This window comes from Neoarius graeffei, chromosome 12 (genome assembly GCF_027579695.1).
Source record: "Neoarius graeffei isolate fNeoGra1 chromosome 12, fNeoGra1.pri, whole genome shotgun sequence".
NCBI lineage: Eukaryota > Metazoa > Chordata > Actinopteri > Siluriformes > Ariidae > Neoarius > Neoarius graeffei.
In genome coordinates, this window is record NC_083580.1 from 76,105,467 (window position 1) to 76,127,230 (window position 21,764).

General features: G+C 41.2%; 1 protein-coding gene across 1 annotated transcript in view; it reads left to right on the forward strand.

The window, feature by feature from the left end:
- Positions 1 to 18,155, forward strand: part of hnf1bb (HNF1 homeobox Bb) — a 32,732-nt gene extending 14,577 nt beyond the window's left edge. The window contains exons 6-9 of the mRNA XM_060935236.1: positions 3,260 to 3,380; positions 11,881 to 12,024; positions 12,163 to 12,260; positions 18,135 to 18,155. Coding sequence (XP_060791219.1) covers positions 3,260 to 3,380; positions 11,881 to 12,024; positions 12,163 to 12,260; positions 18,135 to 18,155 — 384 coding nt within the window. The remainder of the gene's footprint in view (positions 1 to 3,259; positions 3,381 to 11,880; positions 12,025 to 12,162; positions 12,261 to 18,134) is intronic.
- Positions 18,156 to 21,764: the final 3,609 nt, after the last annotated feature.

The following is a 21,764-nucleotide window of genomic DNA, read 5'->3' on the forward strand; positions in this document are numbered from 1 at the left end:
ATGTAATTAAGATAGAAAAAGGTAACTGTATTCCGTTAAACACCTCTCTGGTCTCGAGTGAAATCAGAGCTAATCTTAGAGTTGCTAATTCATTCTCATGGCCTCTCACGGAAAAAATTCTTTCACTGGGTGGAAATTTCACCATTATTTTGCCTTTAAAGCAGAAAAGTGACCGAGCATGACATTTATTACAGTGTAAGTTACGCCTTCCAGCTGTGTAAACGCCGTCATCGTCCAAGGACATCTGATTTAATCCAAAAGCAACAAATTGATCAAGTCGCATTACTTTAATATAGGGATGTTGAACTTGGATTAGATTACTGACTGCATTTTTTAACAGGCAATTAGTAATTATTTAACAGTTATTCCACGAAATCGAGGCATACATGAGCCGATAACCGATGAAGCGCCGAGGAGTTGTCTATAAGCCGTGTACGACAAGATTGAGTGGAATTACTGTTTCGTTCTATCCACATTCACGGGATTTTGAGAAACAACATTTTTACTTTTTGCAAATTCGATCAATAAAAACTTTATACAAAACGTCCGACAAAATAATTTCCTCTTCGAATGTAAACAAACCGGCGAAATGACAGGAGCAATTTGTGAAAAATGCGATGATGATGATAATAATAATTCTTGAAAAATAAAAAAATTACGAGCTTACCATCAAATACTTTCGTTCCATATTTTGTGGCGCTTTTTTTTGTAAATTTTTTGGGTTTTGTTTTCGAGTAGAGTTTATATTTCATCCTCGGTTGGTTCAGCAACACGCTCCGCCAGTTTGTTTTTCTCTGCTCACGGTATATGAGCTGATATCTGAGTAGTAGAGTAGCCAATCAGAGCGCACGATTGCTCATATCCAGTGAATGTGGATAGAATAATATTGGAATATATTTTTAAAGGGATTCTCCGAACCCTAACAGTTTGATAGCGAAGTTAGTTTCGCATGTTGGTTCTTTTAGCTTTAGAAGCTAGCTAGCTGACGAATATCACTCGTGACTGGTCTAAATCAGTACAAATATTGTGACATCACTACTCATATTTTACACTTTTTCAATAAAATGCAAGTGCTCAGTAAAAGCAGATGGTCAGTTAAGACAGTCGGACAGGAAAAAAACATTTCTTCAGGATATACACTACCGTTCAAAAGTTTGGGGTCACTTTGAAATGTCCTTATGTTTGAAAGAAAAGCACTGTTCTTTTCAATGAAGATCACTTTAAACTAATCAGAAATACCCTCTATACATTGCTAATGTGGTAAATGACTATTCTAGCTGCAAATGTCTGGTTTTTGGTGCAATATCTACATAGGTGTATAGAGATCTTGCAGTCACGTGACCGGAAAGTTAACAGCTGCCATCTTGTCGGTAAAAAACACCGCTGAATACTGCTGCACTCGTGTACAGAATGGATCAATTTCAACTGACGGACTACACGGCTCATTTTTCTAATGAACAGATAACTAGATATATGTCTAAAATAAACGACCTACAGATTAGTGACCCTTATGGCTTACCGGACGGAGTTTTCACCTCTGGCAGTTCCATATCAGTGGATATGGAACTGCCAGAGGTGGAACACCCAGACGTGTATAATTACCTCATTAACTTTCCCTTGCTGTTCAGTGGTGAAGCATTGCATGCTTATAAATCTCTGGACAGTTATCTTTACAGAAATTCAGGATTTGTCAGCGACTTAGATGTGGCATCTTGTAGACAAGAAAATAACAATCCTCATTGGACGGGTAAGTCACTTAAGTATTGAGTATAGCACTGACCAGCCGATTATAGAATAGAATAAGGTAATTCCAGCTGTAATTCCAAATCGTCCGTCTTGTTTACCATGGATCTGGTGTTGGAGAGATAGAGGCTTGGCAGTGGAGGTTTGAGTGGCTGTTTTCTGAGCTTAGTCAACAGGCCGGCTCTGCCTGCAGCCTCGCTTTTGCTTCCGCTCCCGGCGCCGCCTCCTTCGCCTGCCAGACCTGATAACAATCCACGGAGACCCCGCTGGTCTCGCTATCTCGTCCGGAATGTTGTGCATGCGATGGAAATCGCTACAAACCGTCATTTTCTGCTGGAAACCAATGTCCAGTAAGTCCATACGGTTGTAGTGGATATTGAAGTCCGGTACAGACGAACAACACGCAAAAATGCACACAAAAAACATAAAAAACGTGCACAGGTAGGGAGAGCTTGTAGCCGCAGCCGTTGTAGTAGAATTGTATATAGGGTTTTCTAGAAGTAGAAGCAGAAGTAGAACCAGAAGTAGAAGGCGGAATATGGCGTTTGACCGACAAGACGGTGTCTGTCACAATCTGGATCGGCTGTGGCGTCACATGCAAGTGCTCCATAGAGGCCCATTTCCAGCAACTCTCACTCCAGTGTTCTAATGGTACAATGTGTTTGCTCATTGCCTCAGAAGGCTAATGGATGATTAGAAAACCCTTGTACAATCATGTTAGCACAGCTGAAAACAGTTGAGCTCTTTAGAGAAGCTATAAAACTGACCTTCCTTTGAGCAGATTGAGTTTCTGGAGCGTCACATTTGTGGGGTCGATTAAATGCTCAAAATGGCCAGAGAAATGTCTCGACTATATTTTCTATTCATTTTACAACTTATGGTGGTAAATAAAAGTGTGACTTTTCATGGAAAACACAAAATTGTCTGGGTGACCCCAAACTTTTGAACGGTAGTGTACGTTAAATATCAACATTGTGTCGCAAGCATGTGATGCACATCACTGTGTCCTTCATTTGACCTTCATTCGACCTTCACTCGAATGCTCTGTATGCCACATTCTGCAGTCATTAAACCACGCCTGCTTCTAACACCATGCTATTTGAATAGAATAGGATTGACATGTAATAAATGATTCGACTTCTTTCGAAAAATTGATCCGATCCCAGTTCACTCATGAAGTTTGTGCTTTTTGGGTTCTTCGATCGGACTTCCGAGTGGTACGAGCATTTTCAACTTTAGGCCAGTTGCTTGTATTTGGTGTTATAAAAGTTATTTCTCAGACAACGCCGTGCGTCTTGTTTTGTGTGAACTGGAGAATGTGTGGGCAGAGAACATAGCACCATAATATCATTACTGAGCTTTATGGCTGGTGAATGAGCCTCTAATAAACATGACTCACTGCTGTGTTTCCTCACCTCAGGCTGCTCTTCCTCAGTGCTCGAAGGTACACAGGGTATTTTTTCTATAAGGAGTAAAGAACCCAAGCATTATTCTTGTCTACTTTGTGTGTGTCCAGATTTCAGCCTCGGGTGGGGTCTTGCCCCCTGTGAGCACCCTGACTAACATCCACAGCCTGTCCCAGGCGTCTCACCATCACCAGCAGGCTCAGAGTCTCATCATGACCCTCGCTGCTCAGAGTCAGTGTTGCACCATTTCACCCCTCATTCATTACCACATTTATTGACTCATCACTGCGGCACTGGTTGAGTTAATGCAATCATATGTAATGCGTAATAGGCAGTAGGAATATGTCAATAGTGTTCAGGTTCTTTAGCCCTATTTGTCCTATAGATTAATAAGAAGAGCTAAATGTGTCTACAGTGGATATAAAAAGTGTGCACACCCCGTTAAAATCATCGGTTGTTCTGATGTAAAAAAAATGAGACCACGATAAATAATTTCAAACCCCCCCCCTTTAATGTGACCTATAACCTGTACAATTCATTTGAAAAACAAACAAATCTGTTAGGGGGAAAAAAAACGTACAATAAACTGGTTGCGTAAGTGTGCACACCTTTAAACTAATACTTTGTTGAAGCACCTTTTGATTTAATCACAGCATTCAGTCTTTTTGGGTTCACACCTGCCATCAATTAAAACTAGACTGCATTTCCGCAGAGAAAATGCAAAGTGTGCTTGCTGAGCTGTAGCAGAACAGCTATCATGCTAGCATGCTAGAAGCTAGCATGCCAACATGCTAATGCTAACAGTCAGCATACTAACATGCTAACAGTCAGCATACTAACATGCTAACAGCTAGCATACTTGAGTGGAGGAGCTCCTTATGACATCATCACTCCAAAGTTCTACCCATTCATTTCAATGGCACGGAATTTTGCCGAAAAACGGGAATACCGAACGAACGACAAGGGGTAGTGCAACCATTTTAAAAAGTGCGCCATTCCAGATCGGGCCCTACGTTTCAGTGTTGGAACGGTGTCTCTATCTCGAAAGCCCTAGGAGGAGTAGTGGATCCAAAAAATGGGTGAAATGGAATAATAATAATAACTAGACTGCATTTCCGCAGAGAAAATGCAAAGTGCGCTTGCTGAGCTGTAGCAGAACAGCTATCATGCTAGCATGCTAACAAGCTAGCATGCTAACAGCTAGCATATTAACACTCCATTTGAATGGGGCCAAAAATCAATGGAAGCCTATGGAGGGAAAAAAGGATGTGTGAAAACCAAGAAAAAGACGAGTGCAGGTCTCAGATGAGGGGACGGGTATGTGTGGGGACTTGCCCTGAGGCATCATATGAAGTCTCTTGAAGTTTGGTCACTCAGTTAAAAAATTTGACGGAGACTGAAAGCTTTTTTCCCGAAACGCCATTCATTTTCAATGGGGCCAAAAATGAATGGAAGTGAATGGATGAAAAAGTGGTGCATGAAAAGAAAGCAACAAATGAGTGCGGGTCAGAACCGAATGCATATAATGTGTCTGGGGAGTTGGCCTGAGGTATCACACGAGGTTTGGTGCGTCTGCGATGAAGCGTGTCCAAGCAGGACGATTCGATTCGTGAGCCTTATTCATTCTCTATGGGAAAAAAATGACAGAAAAACGGCAATAACGAGAGAACAGGTGTGTCGATCCAAAAGCTGAAAACAAGCACGCCATTCCAGATCGGGCCCTACGTTTCAGCGTTGGAACGGTGTCTCTATCTCAAAAGCCCTAGGAGGAGTAGTGGATCCAAACAACGGGTGAAAATGAATAATAATAATAAAAATAAAACCTAAGAAGAACAATAGTGTGCTTTTGCAAGCACACTAATGACTCTGATTAACTCCAAATAAAGTTCAGACATTTCCTCAGTTGCATCCTCCAGCAAAAGCCAGGGTTCACAGAGAGCTTACAAAGCGTCAGAGGGATCTCATTGTTGAAAGGTATCAGTCAGGAGAAGGGGACAAAAACATTTCCATGGCATTAGATATACCATGGAGCACAGTGAAGACCGTCATCAAGAAGTGGAGAAAATATGGGACAACAGTGACATAACCGAGAACTGGACGTCCCTCCAAAATTGATGAAAAGACGAGACGAAAACTGTTCAGGGAGGCTGCCGAGAGGCCTACAGCAACACTGAAGGAGCTGCAGGAATTTCTGGCAAGTACTGGTTCTGTACTACATGTGACAACAATCTCCCATATTCTCCATATGTCTGGACTATGAGGTAGGGTCAAAGAAAAACATCCAGGCCTGGATAAATTTAGAAAAAAAAAAATACATCAACTCTCCCAAAAGCATGTGGGAAAATGTGTTCTGGTCTGATGAAACCAAGATTGAACTTTTTGGCCACAATTCCAAAAGGTATGTTTGGCGCAAAAACAACTCTGCGCATCACCAAAAGAACACCATACCCACGGTGAAGCATGGTGGTGGCAGCATCATGTTTTGGGGTTGATTTTCTTCAGCTGGAACAGGGGCTTTAGTCAAGGTGGAGGGAATTATGAACAGTTCTAAACACCAGTCAATTTTGGCCCAAAACCTTCAGGTGTCTGCTAGAAAGCTGAAGATGAAGAGGAATTTCATCTTTCAGCACGACAATGACCCCAAAAAGTTTTGGAACGGCCCAGCCAGAGCCCAGACCTAAATCCAACTGAAAATCTGTGGGGTGACCTGAAGAGGGCTGTGCACAAGTGATGCCCTCGCAGTCTGACAGATTTGGAGCGCTTTTACAAGCAAGAATGGGAAAATAATGCCAAGTCTAGATGTGGCAGGCTGATAGACTCCGACCCAAAAAGACTGAACGCTGTAATTAAATCAAAAAGGGCTTCAACAAAGTATTAGTTTAAGGGTGTGCACACTTATGCAACCAGCTTATTGTACGTTTTTTATTTTTTATGTTTTTCTCCCTAACAGATTTGTTTGCTTTTCAACTGAATTGTACAGATTATAAGTCGCATTAAAGGTGGGAAAAGTTTTTAAATTATTTATCATGAGCTTATTTTTTTAACATCAGAAAAACCTATCATTTTAACAGGGTGTGTACGCTTTTTATATCCACTGTATATCTTACCATAAAGTTCAAGAAACTACTAAAACATCTCTACTAGTACAACAAGAACCAGACATAACCTTCCTCTATATCATAACCTCCTGTTAAAAATAATGCGAATGATCTATGAATGAATATATGCATGGATATTCAATTTAGAAATGCTGCACGTCAATTTCAAATTCTGTCACTACCACAATGGTATTTAAAGATAGAGGATATTACAAGGTTGTGCGAAGATATGAAGTTTATAAACTTCATATCTTTGTGCCACCGTGTAATGTTTTTTTTATATTATATGGTCACATCCACAAAAAAAGCAACTTAATCAAAAGAAATTTATTCTTGAACCGGTTCGCCATTTTGACAACACGCATCTAGTCAGCGGGAAAACACTGGGAGTGACGTCATTGGAGTGAAATATCGGTGATTATTATCCATACAGGAAACGTTTTCCATGCAGTAAAAACGTGTTCTAGTCCCTTCTAGCGGGTTTCATTCATTTGGTTTGATAGCATGCAATATTGTTAGCATATCGCTTATCCTACGTGTATTACGTCACTCTACCCAATGGAGAATGAGCGTTGAATATGGTTTACAATATTGCATGGTTGTCAAGACAACATGACGTCACACGTCAGTGACGTAAAACTTCCACGCTAGCGAGCGACCGGGACAATTTGTAAACAAACATGGCCGCCAGGTTTGCTTTGTTACAAAATACGGAAGATTTTGAGAGAATTTTGAAAGAGAAAGACGCGTTGAACACCTGAAAGGAATGTATAATAATAATAATAATAATAATAATAATAATATTGGCTGGCTTTTTTCATGGTATATCAGATATATTCCATTCAGCATCTCGTCTTCGACTCGTTTAGTATCATGCTAGCTGAATGGAATATATCTGATATACCATGAAAAACAGCCAGCCAGTATTATTTAAATATGTCCCTCAGATCCACGATGTATTTCGTATGAAAAATGTGAGTTTTTCAACACGAGAAGATAAACTTCATATCTTCAAACCAACGTGTGATTTTCTTTATATTAAATCGACACATTCACAAACAAAAAGTCCCCAAATTTATCAAAACAATTCATCAATTTAATCACAACTGACATATATATATATATATATATATATATATATATATATATATATATATATATATATGTTATTTCCCAGCTGGGAGGTCCTTATCGTGAAATACCGTGACCGAGGTCTTGAAAGTACTGAGCGAGGCCCTCTGGGCCGAGGTCAGTATTCAAGGCCGAGGTCACGGTATTTCACTATACAGACCGACCTTAAGCTGGTAAATAATTTTTTTTTTTTTTCTTGTGAGTTGTGAGTCGGGAACTGAAGAAATGTCGGAGAGTCGTAATTATTCGAGCCAGTCGTTTGGATTTGCTGTTTTACTGTCATAACTAATTTGCATAGAGTTGAGAAAATCTCAGTCACTTGTTGCGCTGTTGCTTTGTGACTTCCCATTCTTACTGAAATCTCGACTCGGTGTCCTGCATGCACATAGACAATCCCTGTGTCCAAAATCACTCCCTCGTTCACTACTCCCTACCCCCTATATAGGGAATTACTGTATAGAGGACTATATAGTGAGCTCATTGGTAAAATGAAAAAAACACTTTCGGACACTAGTCCGTCGCGCTGGTATTTACATCATTACTGTCGCACAATTAAAATGTGCCAGGTCAGTCGGCTGGTGGGTTTTCAAAATAATAAATACATGTATGTTATTTCCCAGGTGGGAGGTCTGTGTCGTGAAATACCGTGACCGAGGTCTTGAAAGTACTGACTGAGGCCCTCTGGGCCAAGGTCAGTATTCAAGGTCACGGTATTTCACCATACGGACCGACCTTAAGCTGGTAAATAATATATTTATTTTTTTCTTTACCAAATTCTAACAGAAAACGAGAGCGCCCGAAAGGGAAAACTGAGCCAAGCCGCCATTTTGAATCCTCATTCACGGCTATAATGCAAATTGCTTCCTCCTCGGTATACAAGTGCACTTCCATGGCAGGAAAAAAACTACATTTTGCCGTCTGTGTCGTCCCCTATTTATACAAAATTGAGTCATTCAGGATTCAGCCATGTTTTTGCTCGGCGTTAGCAACAGTTACAGGTTTTTGGCTTTCTCCTGAAATGTTTTCTTTTATTTCTTCTTCTTCAGGGTAGTAAAACTCGCTTTTGCTGTGAAGACTGTCGTCATCGCTATCCATGCTGTAAAATTAATGCTATTCTCCTGAGAAATGCTGGCAAACATTTTAAGATTTTTGATAATCTTATAAATAAATCGTATAAAAAAAGATAAATGTTGACAAAAAATGCTACTATGTTTGTTGTTGTTGTGAACGAGCGAGTCGCCAGAGGTCCGTAACCGGGGTCCGTAACTGGGGTCCGTGTCGTAGGATACGGACCCGCTCGCCAGCCAATCAGAGTGCAGGATTTGATGGAAACCGGACCGCGAAAAAAATAAAGAGATTTATGTCACGGTTTTGGTTCTCCGTGTCCCGCATGGAGGTTGGATGAAAAATTTGAGCGTTGTATTTCCCAGTAAAACGCTCATGTCTATATAATGTATAGTTTTACCTTCTTTTTAAACATATTGAGCATCTCCCACAAGTTTGTACTTCTCACAACGTATGATTAAACTTTCCCAGGTCATAAAATAAGCCTATTCTCCTCTTCAAACACAAGCCATGCATGTGGTCATGCGATAAGGTGACCTGGGTGTTTTCAAACCATCAAAACTTTGTGTATTTTCAGGAGCTGAAAGAATACTCCAGTCCTCCATTACAAATTATTTAGGAGGATTCTTTAGGCTATACAGACTTTCAACGTTTTGAAAAGACCCACGTAACTGTAGCATGTTCCAACATTCCAACATCTCTCCATCTTCCTTCCCGAACAGCTAAAACGTATGATGTTTGCTCACATTTGTCTCTATAGACATAAATCCTCGAGAGGATTTCAGTCTCGTTATACTTCTCAGTGGTTTATTTATTTCACAGTATATCTCATCTCATCTCATCTCATTATCTGTAGCCGCTTTATCCTGTTCTACAGGGTCGCAGGCAAGCTGGAGCCTATCCCAGCTGACTACGGGCGAAAGGCTGGGTACACCCTGGACAAGTCGCCAGGTCATCACAGGGCTGACACATAGACACAGACAACCATTCACACTCACATTCACACCTACGCTCAATTTAGAGTCACCAGTTAACCTAACCTGCATGTCTTTGGACTGTGGGGGAAACCGGAGCACCCGGAGGAAACCCACGCGGACACGGGGAGAACATGCAAACTCCACACAGAAAGGCCCTCGCCGGCCACGGGGCTCGAACCCAGGACCTTCTTGCTGTGAGGCGACAGCGCTAACCACTACACCACCGATTTCACAGTATATGATCATGCTAATGTTGAATTCTCGATTTCTGATTGGTCAGAGTTTTCTACAACAGAACCTTCGGCTGCAAGACAGATCACAGGTTTATATTAATGCACTCACAATGGTGCGTTGTTATTTATTTATTTCAGTGTAATTTAGCAGTTATTCCATGAAATCGAGTCGTACATGAGCTGATAGCTATAAGCCATGTACGATGAGATTGAGTGGAATAACTGTTTTATTCTATCCACGTTCACTAGATTTTGAGAAACGGAGCATTTTTATTTTTATTTTTTGCAAATTTGATAAATAAAAACTTTATACAAACTGTCCGACAAAATCATTTCCGCTTAGAATGTAAACAAACCGGCGAAATGTGAAAAAATGCAATAATAATATCATCTCATCTCATTATCTGTAGCCGCTTTATCCTGTTCTACAGGGTCGCAGGCAAGCTGGAGCCTATCCCAGCTGACTACGGGCGAAAGGCGGGGTACACCCTGGACAAGTCGCCAGGTCATCACAGGGCTGACACATAGACACAGACAACCATTCACACTCACATTCACACCTACGCTCAATTTAGAGTCACCAGTTAACCTAACCTGCATGTCTTTGGACTGTGGGGGAAACCGGAGCACCCGGAGGAAACCCACACGGACACGGGGAGAACATGCAAACTCCACACAGAAAGGCCATCGCCGGCCACGGGGCTCGAACCCGGACCTTCTTGCTGTGAGGCGACAGCGCTAACCACTACACCACCGTGCCGCCCCGCAATAATAATAATTCTTGAAAAATAAAAAGATACGTTCTTACCATCAAATACTTTCATTCCATGTTTTGTTGCTTTTTTGTGTGTATTTTTTGGGGCTTTGTTTTCGAGTAGTTTTTATTTCATCCTCGGTTGGTTTAGTAACACGCGCCGCCATTTTGTTTTTCTCTACTCACGGTATATGAGCTGATATCCTAGTAGTAGAGTAGCCAATCAGAGTGCGCGATTGCTCATATCTAGTGAACGTGGATAGAATAAATAATACTGATATGATAAGGAGATGTTTAGTTTCCATTTATGGAAGGAGTCTCCAGTGTCAGTGCTGTTTTTTTTTCAGGACAAAAGAAGTAGCCTTTTTTTTTTTTTGCAAAGAAACGACTGATTACAGCTGGTGTAATGAAACGATAACAGGAACTAACTTGTTTTGTGAATGTTCTACAAGATTAAACGCAACCGTAAACAGATAAATGTTAGCATGTGTCATTCTTTAACAAAGAGTGTTCTTTATGTTCTAAACCCCACACACACTAGTCTGGCTAACGCGACTGCAAAGCTCTACGAGCTATTGGTCTGGCCAAGATATTAAGCCCAACCGTTTCCCAGAGCCTGTGGTTGACCCGCCTCCCTGAAATGCCTCAGTTTGCTACTGGTCGAAGCCAGAAAAGGCTGTGACGAAGCTTAAACCAATCACATCACTCTTTCCTCTGACGTATGTGACGCGACGGGGCTAACTGGTAGATTAAACTCTTACCGAAGCCGGTCGGGAGCAAGGCGAAAACGTCCTTCCTTTCAATAAATACCTCCAGGGCTGCTCTTTGCTCCGTTTTCAATGAGAACTCGCTCCATGTTCGTAATGTTTCTAGTGAATGAAGCGCTTCCGGCATAGATTCTGTAAACAATCTATGGCTTCCGATCGCAGTTCTACTACGTCACTGCCTTGAACACGCCTCTACCCAGGGCCGTTGGAGATGCTCAAAGTTGATTGGTTCCTGATTTTTCGGGAGCTTGGAAGAGCTGTAGATAGCTTGCCTGGCCAGACTAAGCTTGCAACAGGCCCTCATGTTGCGTCACGCTTAGGATGGGTGGGCCCAGGCTACACACACACACTCTTCAGTAATAGCACACAGTATTATGGGATTTTCAACTCCAGTCACATGTTACTTACAGTAAATTAGCCGAGTTAGTTAGCTGGCTAGCTTTAGCAATCATGTTAATTTCAGTAATCACAAGCCAAACTACCATGCTCATGCGATCATGCTCATTCTATTAGCTTCAGAAGCTATTTAGCAGAGTGATATCACATGTGATTGGTCCCAATCTATATTATCTCATGACATCGCTACTCATACAACCAGACAAGGAGTTTTTGTCTTTAAGGATATTTGAAAGAGCACAGTGTGCAGCCTGATGCTACGTATGCATACGTAGCATCAGTGTTGTTAGAGTACGTGTCTTTCCCTCAGGCCTGAGTGCTCCTCCGTCTCAGAACGTGCCCATCATTAACAGTGTGTCCGGACTGACGGCGTTGCAGCCCATGCAGTTCCCACACAGCCCCAGTCTCACACCACTTACGAGTGCACACTCGTCTCAGCAGGCCTACACACACAGTAAGTACACTGCACAGACGAGCTATCATTCACTGCCATTATATCCCTCGAACCACTAATCAGGCAATAATGCTCATGAATTCCTGTTCAGTTTTGAGTTAATGATGATAATGACTCGTTTTTTGGTGCCTTCCCAAGTGTATTCGCCCAAGCAGGAGCCTCCTCAGTACTCTCACCCGTCCCGATTCTCCTCCATGGACGCCAGCGCCATCTCTCATCTGGGTTCCAGCAAGCAGGTAACACTTTATACACTTACTGCTAAAAACCGTACCGCTCCGAACTTCCAACAGAGGATACAGTATACACATACAGTACCAATCAAAAGTTTGTACACCCCTACTCTACTCATTCATAGTTTTTTTTTCTGTATTTTGTATTTTCTACATTGTGCGATGTATGGTGTACATTCTACACTGGCGAGTGGCCTAGTGGTTAGCGTGTCCGCTTCTCGATCAGGAAATTGCGAGTTCAACTCGCCGTCGGGTCATACCAAAGACCATCATAAAAATGGTGCCTACTGCCATCTGGCAAGGCACGCTGCAATACAGATGTGAGTGGGGAGTCAAACTCTCGCGGTTACCAGAGGACACGCCCCCCGAGGGCTATGAAACGGAGATCGGCGCCGCCAAATGCGCTATGAATGGTGCATAAGGACTTTGACATTGTAGAACAATACTGAAGATATCAAAACTATGAAATAACATCTGGAATATATATGGAATTATGTGGCAAATTAAAAAAAAAAAACTAAATATGTTTGATATTTTAGATTCTTCAAAGTATCCACTGTTTACCTTGATGACGCTTTGCACACTATTAGCATAATCTTAACCAGCTTCATGAGGTCGTCACCTGGAATGCTTTTCAATTAACAGGTGTGTCTCGTCAAAAGGTAATTAGTGGACGAGTTTCTTGCCTTATTAAAGCTAGACGGCCTTTCGAGTTCATAAAATCGGTGAAATTTAGTTCCCTCTGAAATCTGGCGATTGTGATATATGTTTATTTCTGTAATATCGCACAAAATATCAGGCCATTCTGTGGCTGGGAAGTTATTTAATTTGAGGGGATTAAAGCAAATAATGTGCATGAAATCGCTCGCTTGGCGCAGTCAAGCAGACATAGGAAGTCCGTGTGTGTGCGCATGCGCAGGTTTACCTTTGAGCGTGCACTGACAGTTCCATCATTCTGTCGCTAAACGAACAGCTGATCACACCGAGGTGCTCGCTGACCGCTGATATTTATTAGTTTGATATTTCCTGCGTTTCCTTTCCTTCATATATAACATAATGTCTTTTCTTCTCGTTTTCTTTCCGTTACTGTAGTCGGTCTTTCACGGTTCTTTCGCACACTCACGTCCTCCATTTTTCTCTCCTGTTTCTAATTTGTATCCCACAATGCCTTGCGCGAACGGGGAAAGCCCACCACGTGACGTGATGCATGACGTCGTATCTTGAATTGGGTCACGGTGAAGCAGGAAAAAATAGCGGAGAATTTAGGGTCACATGGCCTTAAATTCATTAATTGTTCCATTTTTAAAAAAACTAATGAAATTGGAAGTCTGTGATTCGAATTCAGTAGCTTTCAGTCCACTAAACAAAAATAATTGGGTGTCGGGGAAAATTCTTTTTTTATGACCTAAACTTGAAAAATCTGAAAGGCGGTCTACCTTTAATGTGTTTGAGATCAAACAGTAAATAATTAAAATCCTAAATATAATAAATAGCCCCATTCCACCCCACCCCAACTGTAGTAATTCATACATATTATATCAAGAACCGCTCAACTAAGTAAAGAAATTACATCCATCATTACTTTAAGACATGAAATGACTTTTTTAATTAATAAAAATAAACAAAAAACATTGAGTTAGAAGGTGTACAAACTTTTGACTGGTACTGTATGAGAAAGATAATACAACTGAGCAGCTGAAGGTTAAGGATTTTGCTCCATGTCAGCGTTGGGGTTTAAAGTGCAAATCCTGGACTAATTTTGTTTTTTTTTAATATGAAAGTATGTCCCTCTACACACTCATCCAGAAGGGTAATTTTGCAGAAGGCCATCTGTCTACAGCAGAAAAAAATAAAATAACAAAACGCGTCTGGAAAAATCCCAAGGGAGTCTGGAGCCAGATTTGTGACGTCACCTGCGGAAGCGCCAGCAGGCTGCGCGAGCTTGCACGGTTTCAGTGCACAGCCTGTGTAGACCAAGTTTAGCAGCTAACGATTTTGCACTGAAATATGGAATTGTCACCTGAGCGCGATGTTACTTCACCTTTGGATGAAGAATATAATGAGATGTCAGAATTATTTCTTACCCTGATAACAGTCAACTTATGAATTGCCGATTTTCTTGGTCTTTTTCTCGGCTCTGCTTGGTCCTCGGCTTTGAGGTCCTCAGTGGATGCGGCACTTCGCCTTCTGTCAGGGGAGACGAACACGGCTGGCTCCTTTGGTGACGCTGACGCAGATGGTGTTGCTTTGGGCGTTCTGACAGATGGAACTGTGTCTTTTTTCAGATCAAGTTGCCTCGCGAAGCCCATTTCCCACTGCAAATAGTTCTCAAAGTCGTCGGGCCTTGTGAAGTGAGCACCGCAAATAATGCTGTAGTCTGTACGGTAGCTTGTAGCCAATTTTTCCGGGTGCCTCGCACAAAGCGCTCCCATTTCTCTCTCATTTGCCTCTTTTCCACCAAAGCAGTTCCAGGGCTGGTTCGGGACCAGTGTTTAGTTTGGAACCGGGTTTTCTGTTTCCACTGACAAAGAACTGGCTCTGGGGCCAGAAAAACCGGTTCCAGGCTAGCACCAACTCTTTGCTGGGCCAGAGGAAAGAACCGCTTACGTCAGCGGGGGGGCGGAGTTGTTAAGACCAACAACAATAACAAGACCACGAAAGATCGCCATTTTTAAGCGACGAGAAGCAGCAGCTGTACAAACGTGAAGTCATCCATTATTATTATTGTTGTTGTTGTTGCTGCTGCTTCTTCCGTGTTGTTTTTGCTTCGATATTCGCGCCAAGGTTTATGCAAACGTAGCGACATAACTGACGTATACTGCGACGTAACTGACATATACAGCGACGTAATGACGTGGCTTCCCTTAGCACCGTGAGCTATGGAAAAGCAAACTGGTTCTCAGCTGGCTCGCAAGTTGAACGAGTTGTGAACCAGCACCAGCACTGGCCCCGAACCAGCCCTGGAACTGATTTGGTGGAAAAGGGGTGACTGTCCGGTCTTTTGGAAAACGATGAGTACTAATCCCATCAAGACTGGTGTTGCTACACCCTCCAACGATACATCTGTTAACCATTTTAATAATTACGCGATAACGTTGAAGAAATTTGCAGAAAACCACCAGTTCGTTTTCTCATAAACAAACGAGCGCTGACGTAGGATTCAGAAGGAGGCGTCCCGTACGTGACGTCACGAAAATCAAATGTTTGCTGGGAAATCCAAATGCCAAGTTTTTTCAGAGGCGGACCAATTCGCCTCAAATGGCTTGACTTCAACTGAATTTTTCTGGTATTGCGCAAGGGAAAAAACCTGCACAAAATGCAAAATGTGACAGATAGTTGACCAAAGTTTAATATAAAACAGGAGAATTACATTGATCTTGCTCCTGAATTTACCCGTGATATGCACTTTAAACTCATGACCTTCTGATCTGAAGTCTGCAACTTACTCGCACTGATTCAACCATCTCTAATTACCATTAAATTAACTCTCATTAAAGGACAGATTTCAGTGTTTGACGAAACCAAAGGTTAAATGGGGGGAAGCCATGGCCTAGTGGTTAGAGAAGCAGCTTTGAGACCTGAAGGTTGCTGGTTTGATTCCCTGGACCAGCAGGAATGGCTTATCTATAGTTTTACCAAAAATTACATTTGGTTCATCCGTCTATGCCGCTTCTCCTCCAGATCTTAGTACCGTCTAGAATTTCCTGACATGCTGCTACAAACGCAAGCACGTTTCCCAACCAATCACTATCTCTGACCTTGTAGAAAAATCAGATCTTTCTCTTTTCAATAGAATCTCAAGTAAGCATTGCCGTCCTCTTTTTCACCTTTTAAAGACAGTTCCTAGCACCTTAGATAAATCCGGGAAGTCTACTAACATATGTTAATACTGAACGTTTTAAGTCTCACATTTTTTTTTTTTAACAGATTGCATTTTCAATATAAGTTAGCTTTGTAAAAGTTTCAATATTTTTAATGTTTTATTTTAATTATTGAATAATAATATAATAATAATCAGTTCAAGTTGTATAGCGCCTTTCTCACACCCAAGGTTGCTTTACAATCGGGGGGGAGAGAGCGAGAGAGAGTCCACTAAAAGAGGGTCAGGATGTAATTCCAATGGAGTAGCCACCACCACAGTCCCACCAGGTGCGTGAAGATAAATCCCATGCCGCCTACATCGCTCAGAACACCGCGCCAAGCACAGACGCACCGCCGCACAGAGCGCTGGACAACCCTGATGTTAAAAAGAGCAACGAGCTCACTGCAGTCCATAGCGAGGAGCGCAGGCATCACCCACGGCGCACCAAGGCCTGAAGGGAACGGACGCTAAAACTGGGTCTGGAGCTACACCAGAACTAGCGGACAAAACACTCAAACAAAAAACAAACATCAAGCTATACAAACACAACAAAGAAAAAGAAAAATGACAAGCTAAGGTGAGAAGCGGCAGTCGAAATGCATACGGCGTACTCTCAACTGGAAACGGAAACAGAAAAAAAAGATATTTATGCATTTATTGCTACTTATTGTTTTATATTTCATTGTAAATATTTTCATGATTTGACTAGCATTTTTTTTTTTTTTGCAAAGTCGTAAGAAAGACAATCATTCATACATTCATAGCACTGAAATGCCATTAATGTCGTGTAATGTGATGTAAACTGGCCATGCTTTCTTGGTGAGAGGGACGGTGTACTCTCTCTCCGCTGTCAATCAGAGAATCACACTGAGGCTACATCCACACGACAACGGCAACGAGATTTTTTTTTTAAATATCGCGTCCACATGGGCAACGGATCAGTAAAATATCAGGTTCATATGGCAACGCAACGCTTGCTGAAAACGATGCAATACACATGCCGCACCTCTACGTGCGCTGTAAGACGGTCCCATCGGAGACACCCGAACAATAGAAGAAGTAGACGCATGCGCATAAACCCCTTCTTCTGTAGCATCAGCCACATAAAGTTTTGATTATTAATCAGTAGCGTAAAACGAAAGACGCGGAAAGAGGAATGAACGGGGGTAGATGGAAGCCGGTACGCCAACATTCTGATATCCTCCAGAATTCTTTAATGGTCCGCCCTTTTTGAGGAATGTATTGTTGGACTTAAACCAACATCTGAAGAGGTGAGATCGCTCCTTTTTTTTTTTCCTATTTTTGCTGGCGGGATTGTTTTTGTTTTTGGAAAGCGCACGGGCGGTGCGCGGTTTTGGTTATACTGCTTACGCATTGTTTGGACTAAAGACTCTGCCCTAAGGGCTATTCTCTCACTCTCTCTCTCTCTCTCACTTTGCACCATTACACAATAAATATTCACAGTGAAAATATTTTGTAAGCGCGTTTCATGAACCAAGTTATAGGATTTGTTGACAACTCGCATCGAGTTCGTTACACTTCTACCCGGCGTGAAGCACTGACAGTCATGTGGTTGTGACGTCATCGTAAACAAATCCGTTCTACTCATCCAGATGACTTTGCAACGGTGCCGTTGCCAGATTTTTCCACTCTGGAACCCGTTCTCAAAAGATTTCGTTTTGGGGCACCCAAAACGCCGGTGCCGTGTGGACACCAGGCCGAAACGATAAACAATTTTATCAGATTCACCTGAATCCGTTGCCGTGTGAACAGGGCCTGACACAAGTGAGCTGGTGGATGCGAGTCGGTAGGTGGGAGAACAAAACATGAAATAAAAATAGGCCCAACTAGTTACTAAAATTAAGCCACAAAAATAAGCCAGTAATTTCCATGACTGGATGTTAAATATCCTACTGCTGTAAAAGCAATTAAAAAATGCCTGTATTTCTGGACGCGTAATTTTAAACGAGCACGTTCATTCCCCGGACTGTTTTAATATGTTCTTTTCTTTGCTTCAGTGCCCTTTGCAGGCTTGGTGACATTATCCAGGTGTGAAAATACTTCCTCAGCGGCTAAGCCTTACCGCAGTAGCCTTGACGACCTCTCAAGCCAAAGAACCATTACGAAGAGCACTGTGATCACAATAAAGCACTAAAGAACTCTGAATCGGTATTTCACACACCCAGACAAGAGGGTGATGCTGGAAGAAAGCACTGGGATGTTTGGATGACGGACTCTGCAGCATAAAACATGCTTGTTACGGGCTCCGACGCCATTTCCTGTCCAAAACGTAAACATCAGAGCGAGCGAGCGAGCGAGTGATCTCTGGACTGATTGAACTCTCGAACGTAGCATGTGTACACTATAAACCTACACTAGGGTTCAAGGACTCCCTGAAAGTGCGTGAATAAGTTTTACTCAGTGAAATCGATTGCGTCAGTGTAAATAGTCCAAAATGTCTGTTTAATTTCAGGTAGAATGTGGATTGAGATCAAGCTTGAGGTCAAGCAAGAAAAGAAAATAACGGTGGTAGTAGCCTACAATACTGATATCGCCGAGACAATGAGTTCTGTATAATTAAATTTCTTTCTTGTAGTTTTTCTTTCTTTCTTTTTTTTTCCACGTTTTCCCTTAGTCCTTTTCTCAGGGACTGATTTATGCTTCCATCCGAGCGGGGGGAAAAAAAAAGTTGCTTCAAAAATCCGTTCTGTAAAACTGTGTAAATTAAATTGCAATTTCTTTCAAGAATATGATCATTATATCATCACTGATTTGTCAGTGTACGTCTTATATCTGTATCATCATACATCTATCTATCTATATTATCTATATCTGTAGCTTAGAGGTTGATATATATGTGTGTGTGTGTGTGTGTGTGTGTGTGTGTGTGTGTGTGTGTGTGTGTGTATATTATGCTTTACCTGCCGTACTGGAGTGATGATATTTCCCAGGATGCCCAGCTTGCTAATTGCTTGAGGGACATTGTGAGAAAGTGCGCTCTGTAGGGAGGGATGTTTATTTTCGATTCAGTCCATTAGGTCTATTTCCTCTGACTCGGACCTGGTCCTGTGCTCAAAGGGTGTGAGAAATCATTGAGCAAGCACTCCAAGGAAGTGAGCAAATTAAGTCATTGTGCTTTTTTTTTTCCTTTTATTGTTGACTTTTCCAGACTGTGATTAAAATAGATGCATTTCCCAAGAGAAAACCACATGTCACTGATATAACCTGGAAAAAAACACCACCAGCACCGCCACCACAGCTGGTATGAGAGCATATGGACTGGATATTATGACTAGAAATGCTGATTATGTAAAAAAAAAAAGTGTCACGTTTTATTTGTCTTATATTGTCTTCACTGAACCACTTGTAGGATGTACATTAGACACAAAGATAAGATAATAATGTATGGAATACTGTATAAAAGCTGTAATAAGATAATTACATTCCTGTTTTGTTGTTTTTTTCCCCCTTTTCCTTTTTTTACGAATTATTTTCCAAGAGGTACAGTACTGCGCAAACGTCTCAGGCACCTTATTTATTTTTTTTTAATTTCTATTTTATGATGTCTACATTATCAAATCAAAACATTACAAAAACATTTTAGAAAAGTTTGTATCTGAGCAGCATGTTCCATAAGAGAGCACTTTTATTTTCATGATTAAAAAAGAAAACATAATGAAGGCTACTGGGTTTCGGTGCAAAATGAAGACGCGAGTGTGACGGTCAACGTGTCCAGAAGAACTGGGGCTGGTTCTGTAAGACGCTCAGTAAAACCTGCAGCTCATTTCCGCATAAAACTGCCCTCACTGGACCTCAGACTACTATTGTTTTTTGTTTTTTTTTAAAGCAAAGGGTCGTCTCACATCAAATATTGACTTTGCATTTATTCATTTATTATGGCTTACTGTTTATATTAATGTTGAAACATTTCATTTTATTATTTTTTAAGCTATTTTTGGTCTACGGCATTTCTTTACGTGTGCCAAAACTTTTGCACAGTGCTGCACGTCTACCAAATATTGCACAGTATGTTTTAAACTGCCTTAGGTTATTATTATTATTATTTTTTAAATATGAATTATCCTTTTTTAATTCACATCATTTATTAATCACTGACATTTTAAAATATATTTTAATAAGAAAATTGAGCGTTCATACAGTCACCAACAGGGGACGCTGTCTGTATGAGAGAGAGAGTGTGTGAGATAGATATATGCCAATAGACATATTCACAGACCTTTTTTAGATTATCTCCTTGTATCGACTCCATCTCTTTCTGTCAAATGTGGAATTATTATTATTATTATTATTGTAGATTAGAGAGAAGAGAAAAGCAAGTTAACGCTTAGACTTTAACTCTAGTTATTAACTTTATTCCCAACTCAGATTGGTCAGAAGGTGTTGATTAATTTTCTATCACAGCAGCATTATCACTTCTATAATGACAGCTCTTTCACATCAATGGATTAAAAAAAAAAGAAAATAGTTGATACGTTGAAGTTTTCTGAAAAGAAAATATTTATTTAACATTTACGAACGGAGTCTTGAGCATCAGGAATGGTTTTGTAACAGTCAGAGGTGAAATTTTAACTTTTTTTTTTTAGTTTTCCACCGTGGGAAAGTCTTCAGGGTTGTTGATGCGTATTTCTGGGTGGTAAAAGTAGCTCTGCTTCACATCGGGTCATGTTGCACGCTGTTGTTGGTTAGTTTCCCATGAAAGCGCACCTCACCTCAAGTGTTTTATCTAACCGTCTGTTCTCATTTAACTGCCATAGTAGTTTTGGGTCATGTACATTCATGAAGATTTGTTCATAGTGAATGATAAAGTTGTACACACACATATCATGATCTGAACTTCTTTCGACAATTACCGTTGAATTTGGATGAGCAATAATAACTTGATTTGCGGGATCTGCTGGTTGTGTAGCCCTGATTCTGATTCTGCCATATTCTATTAACTGCAGCGTTGTAGTCGAGTCACTAAACCTCGAGTCCGAGTCCAGTCTCGAGTCCCCAGTGTTCACATACATGTCAACCTATACGGAATGTCCGTATTTTATACAGATTTGATTCAATAAACGTAGTATACGGGTGTATAAATAAAGTTATACGGATTCTTTAAAAAAACTTCAATATTTATTTAGAGCTATAATCAATTCCCACGATGATAAAAGAACGCATAACATTTACAAACGTACTGTACGCCACAGACAGCCAGTAAAGAGTCTTATGAAATCGCGCGTTATCTTGTGGTAGCGAGACTTCGTTCCACTTTTGATCATGCGCACACCGCATTGCGAGAATCCCGCCAACCGGGAAGTCATAGACATATAAACATAGACGCCGCCTTCTGCGTAGAATCATACGTCATCCTCGCCGCCATATTGGATGTGGTAAAGTGGAGATTCTTCAACCGTCTCTGGCCGAGAATAAAGACGCCTCATTCATGTGCTGCGTTTAACTGTACCAGCAGGTTTACCGTCCAAACGAGATCACATGGGATTACCTTTCACAGGTGAGACTGGAAAAATACTTTTCATTGTATTTGGTCATTATAACGTAATTTTACGAACAGATTTTCCTGACTAATATGAAGTCTCGCGCATTATAGCCGCTCGGTGAAACCTGTCTCCGAACAACGAAGTATT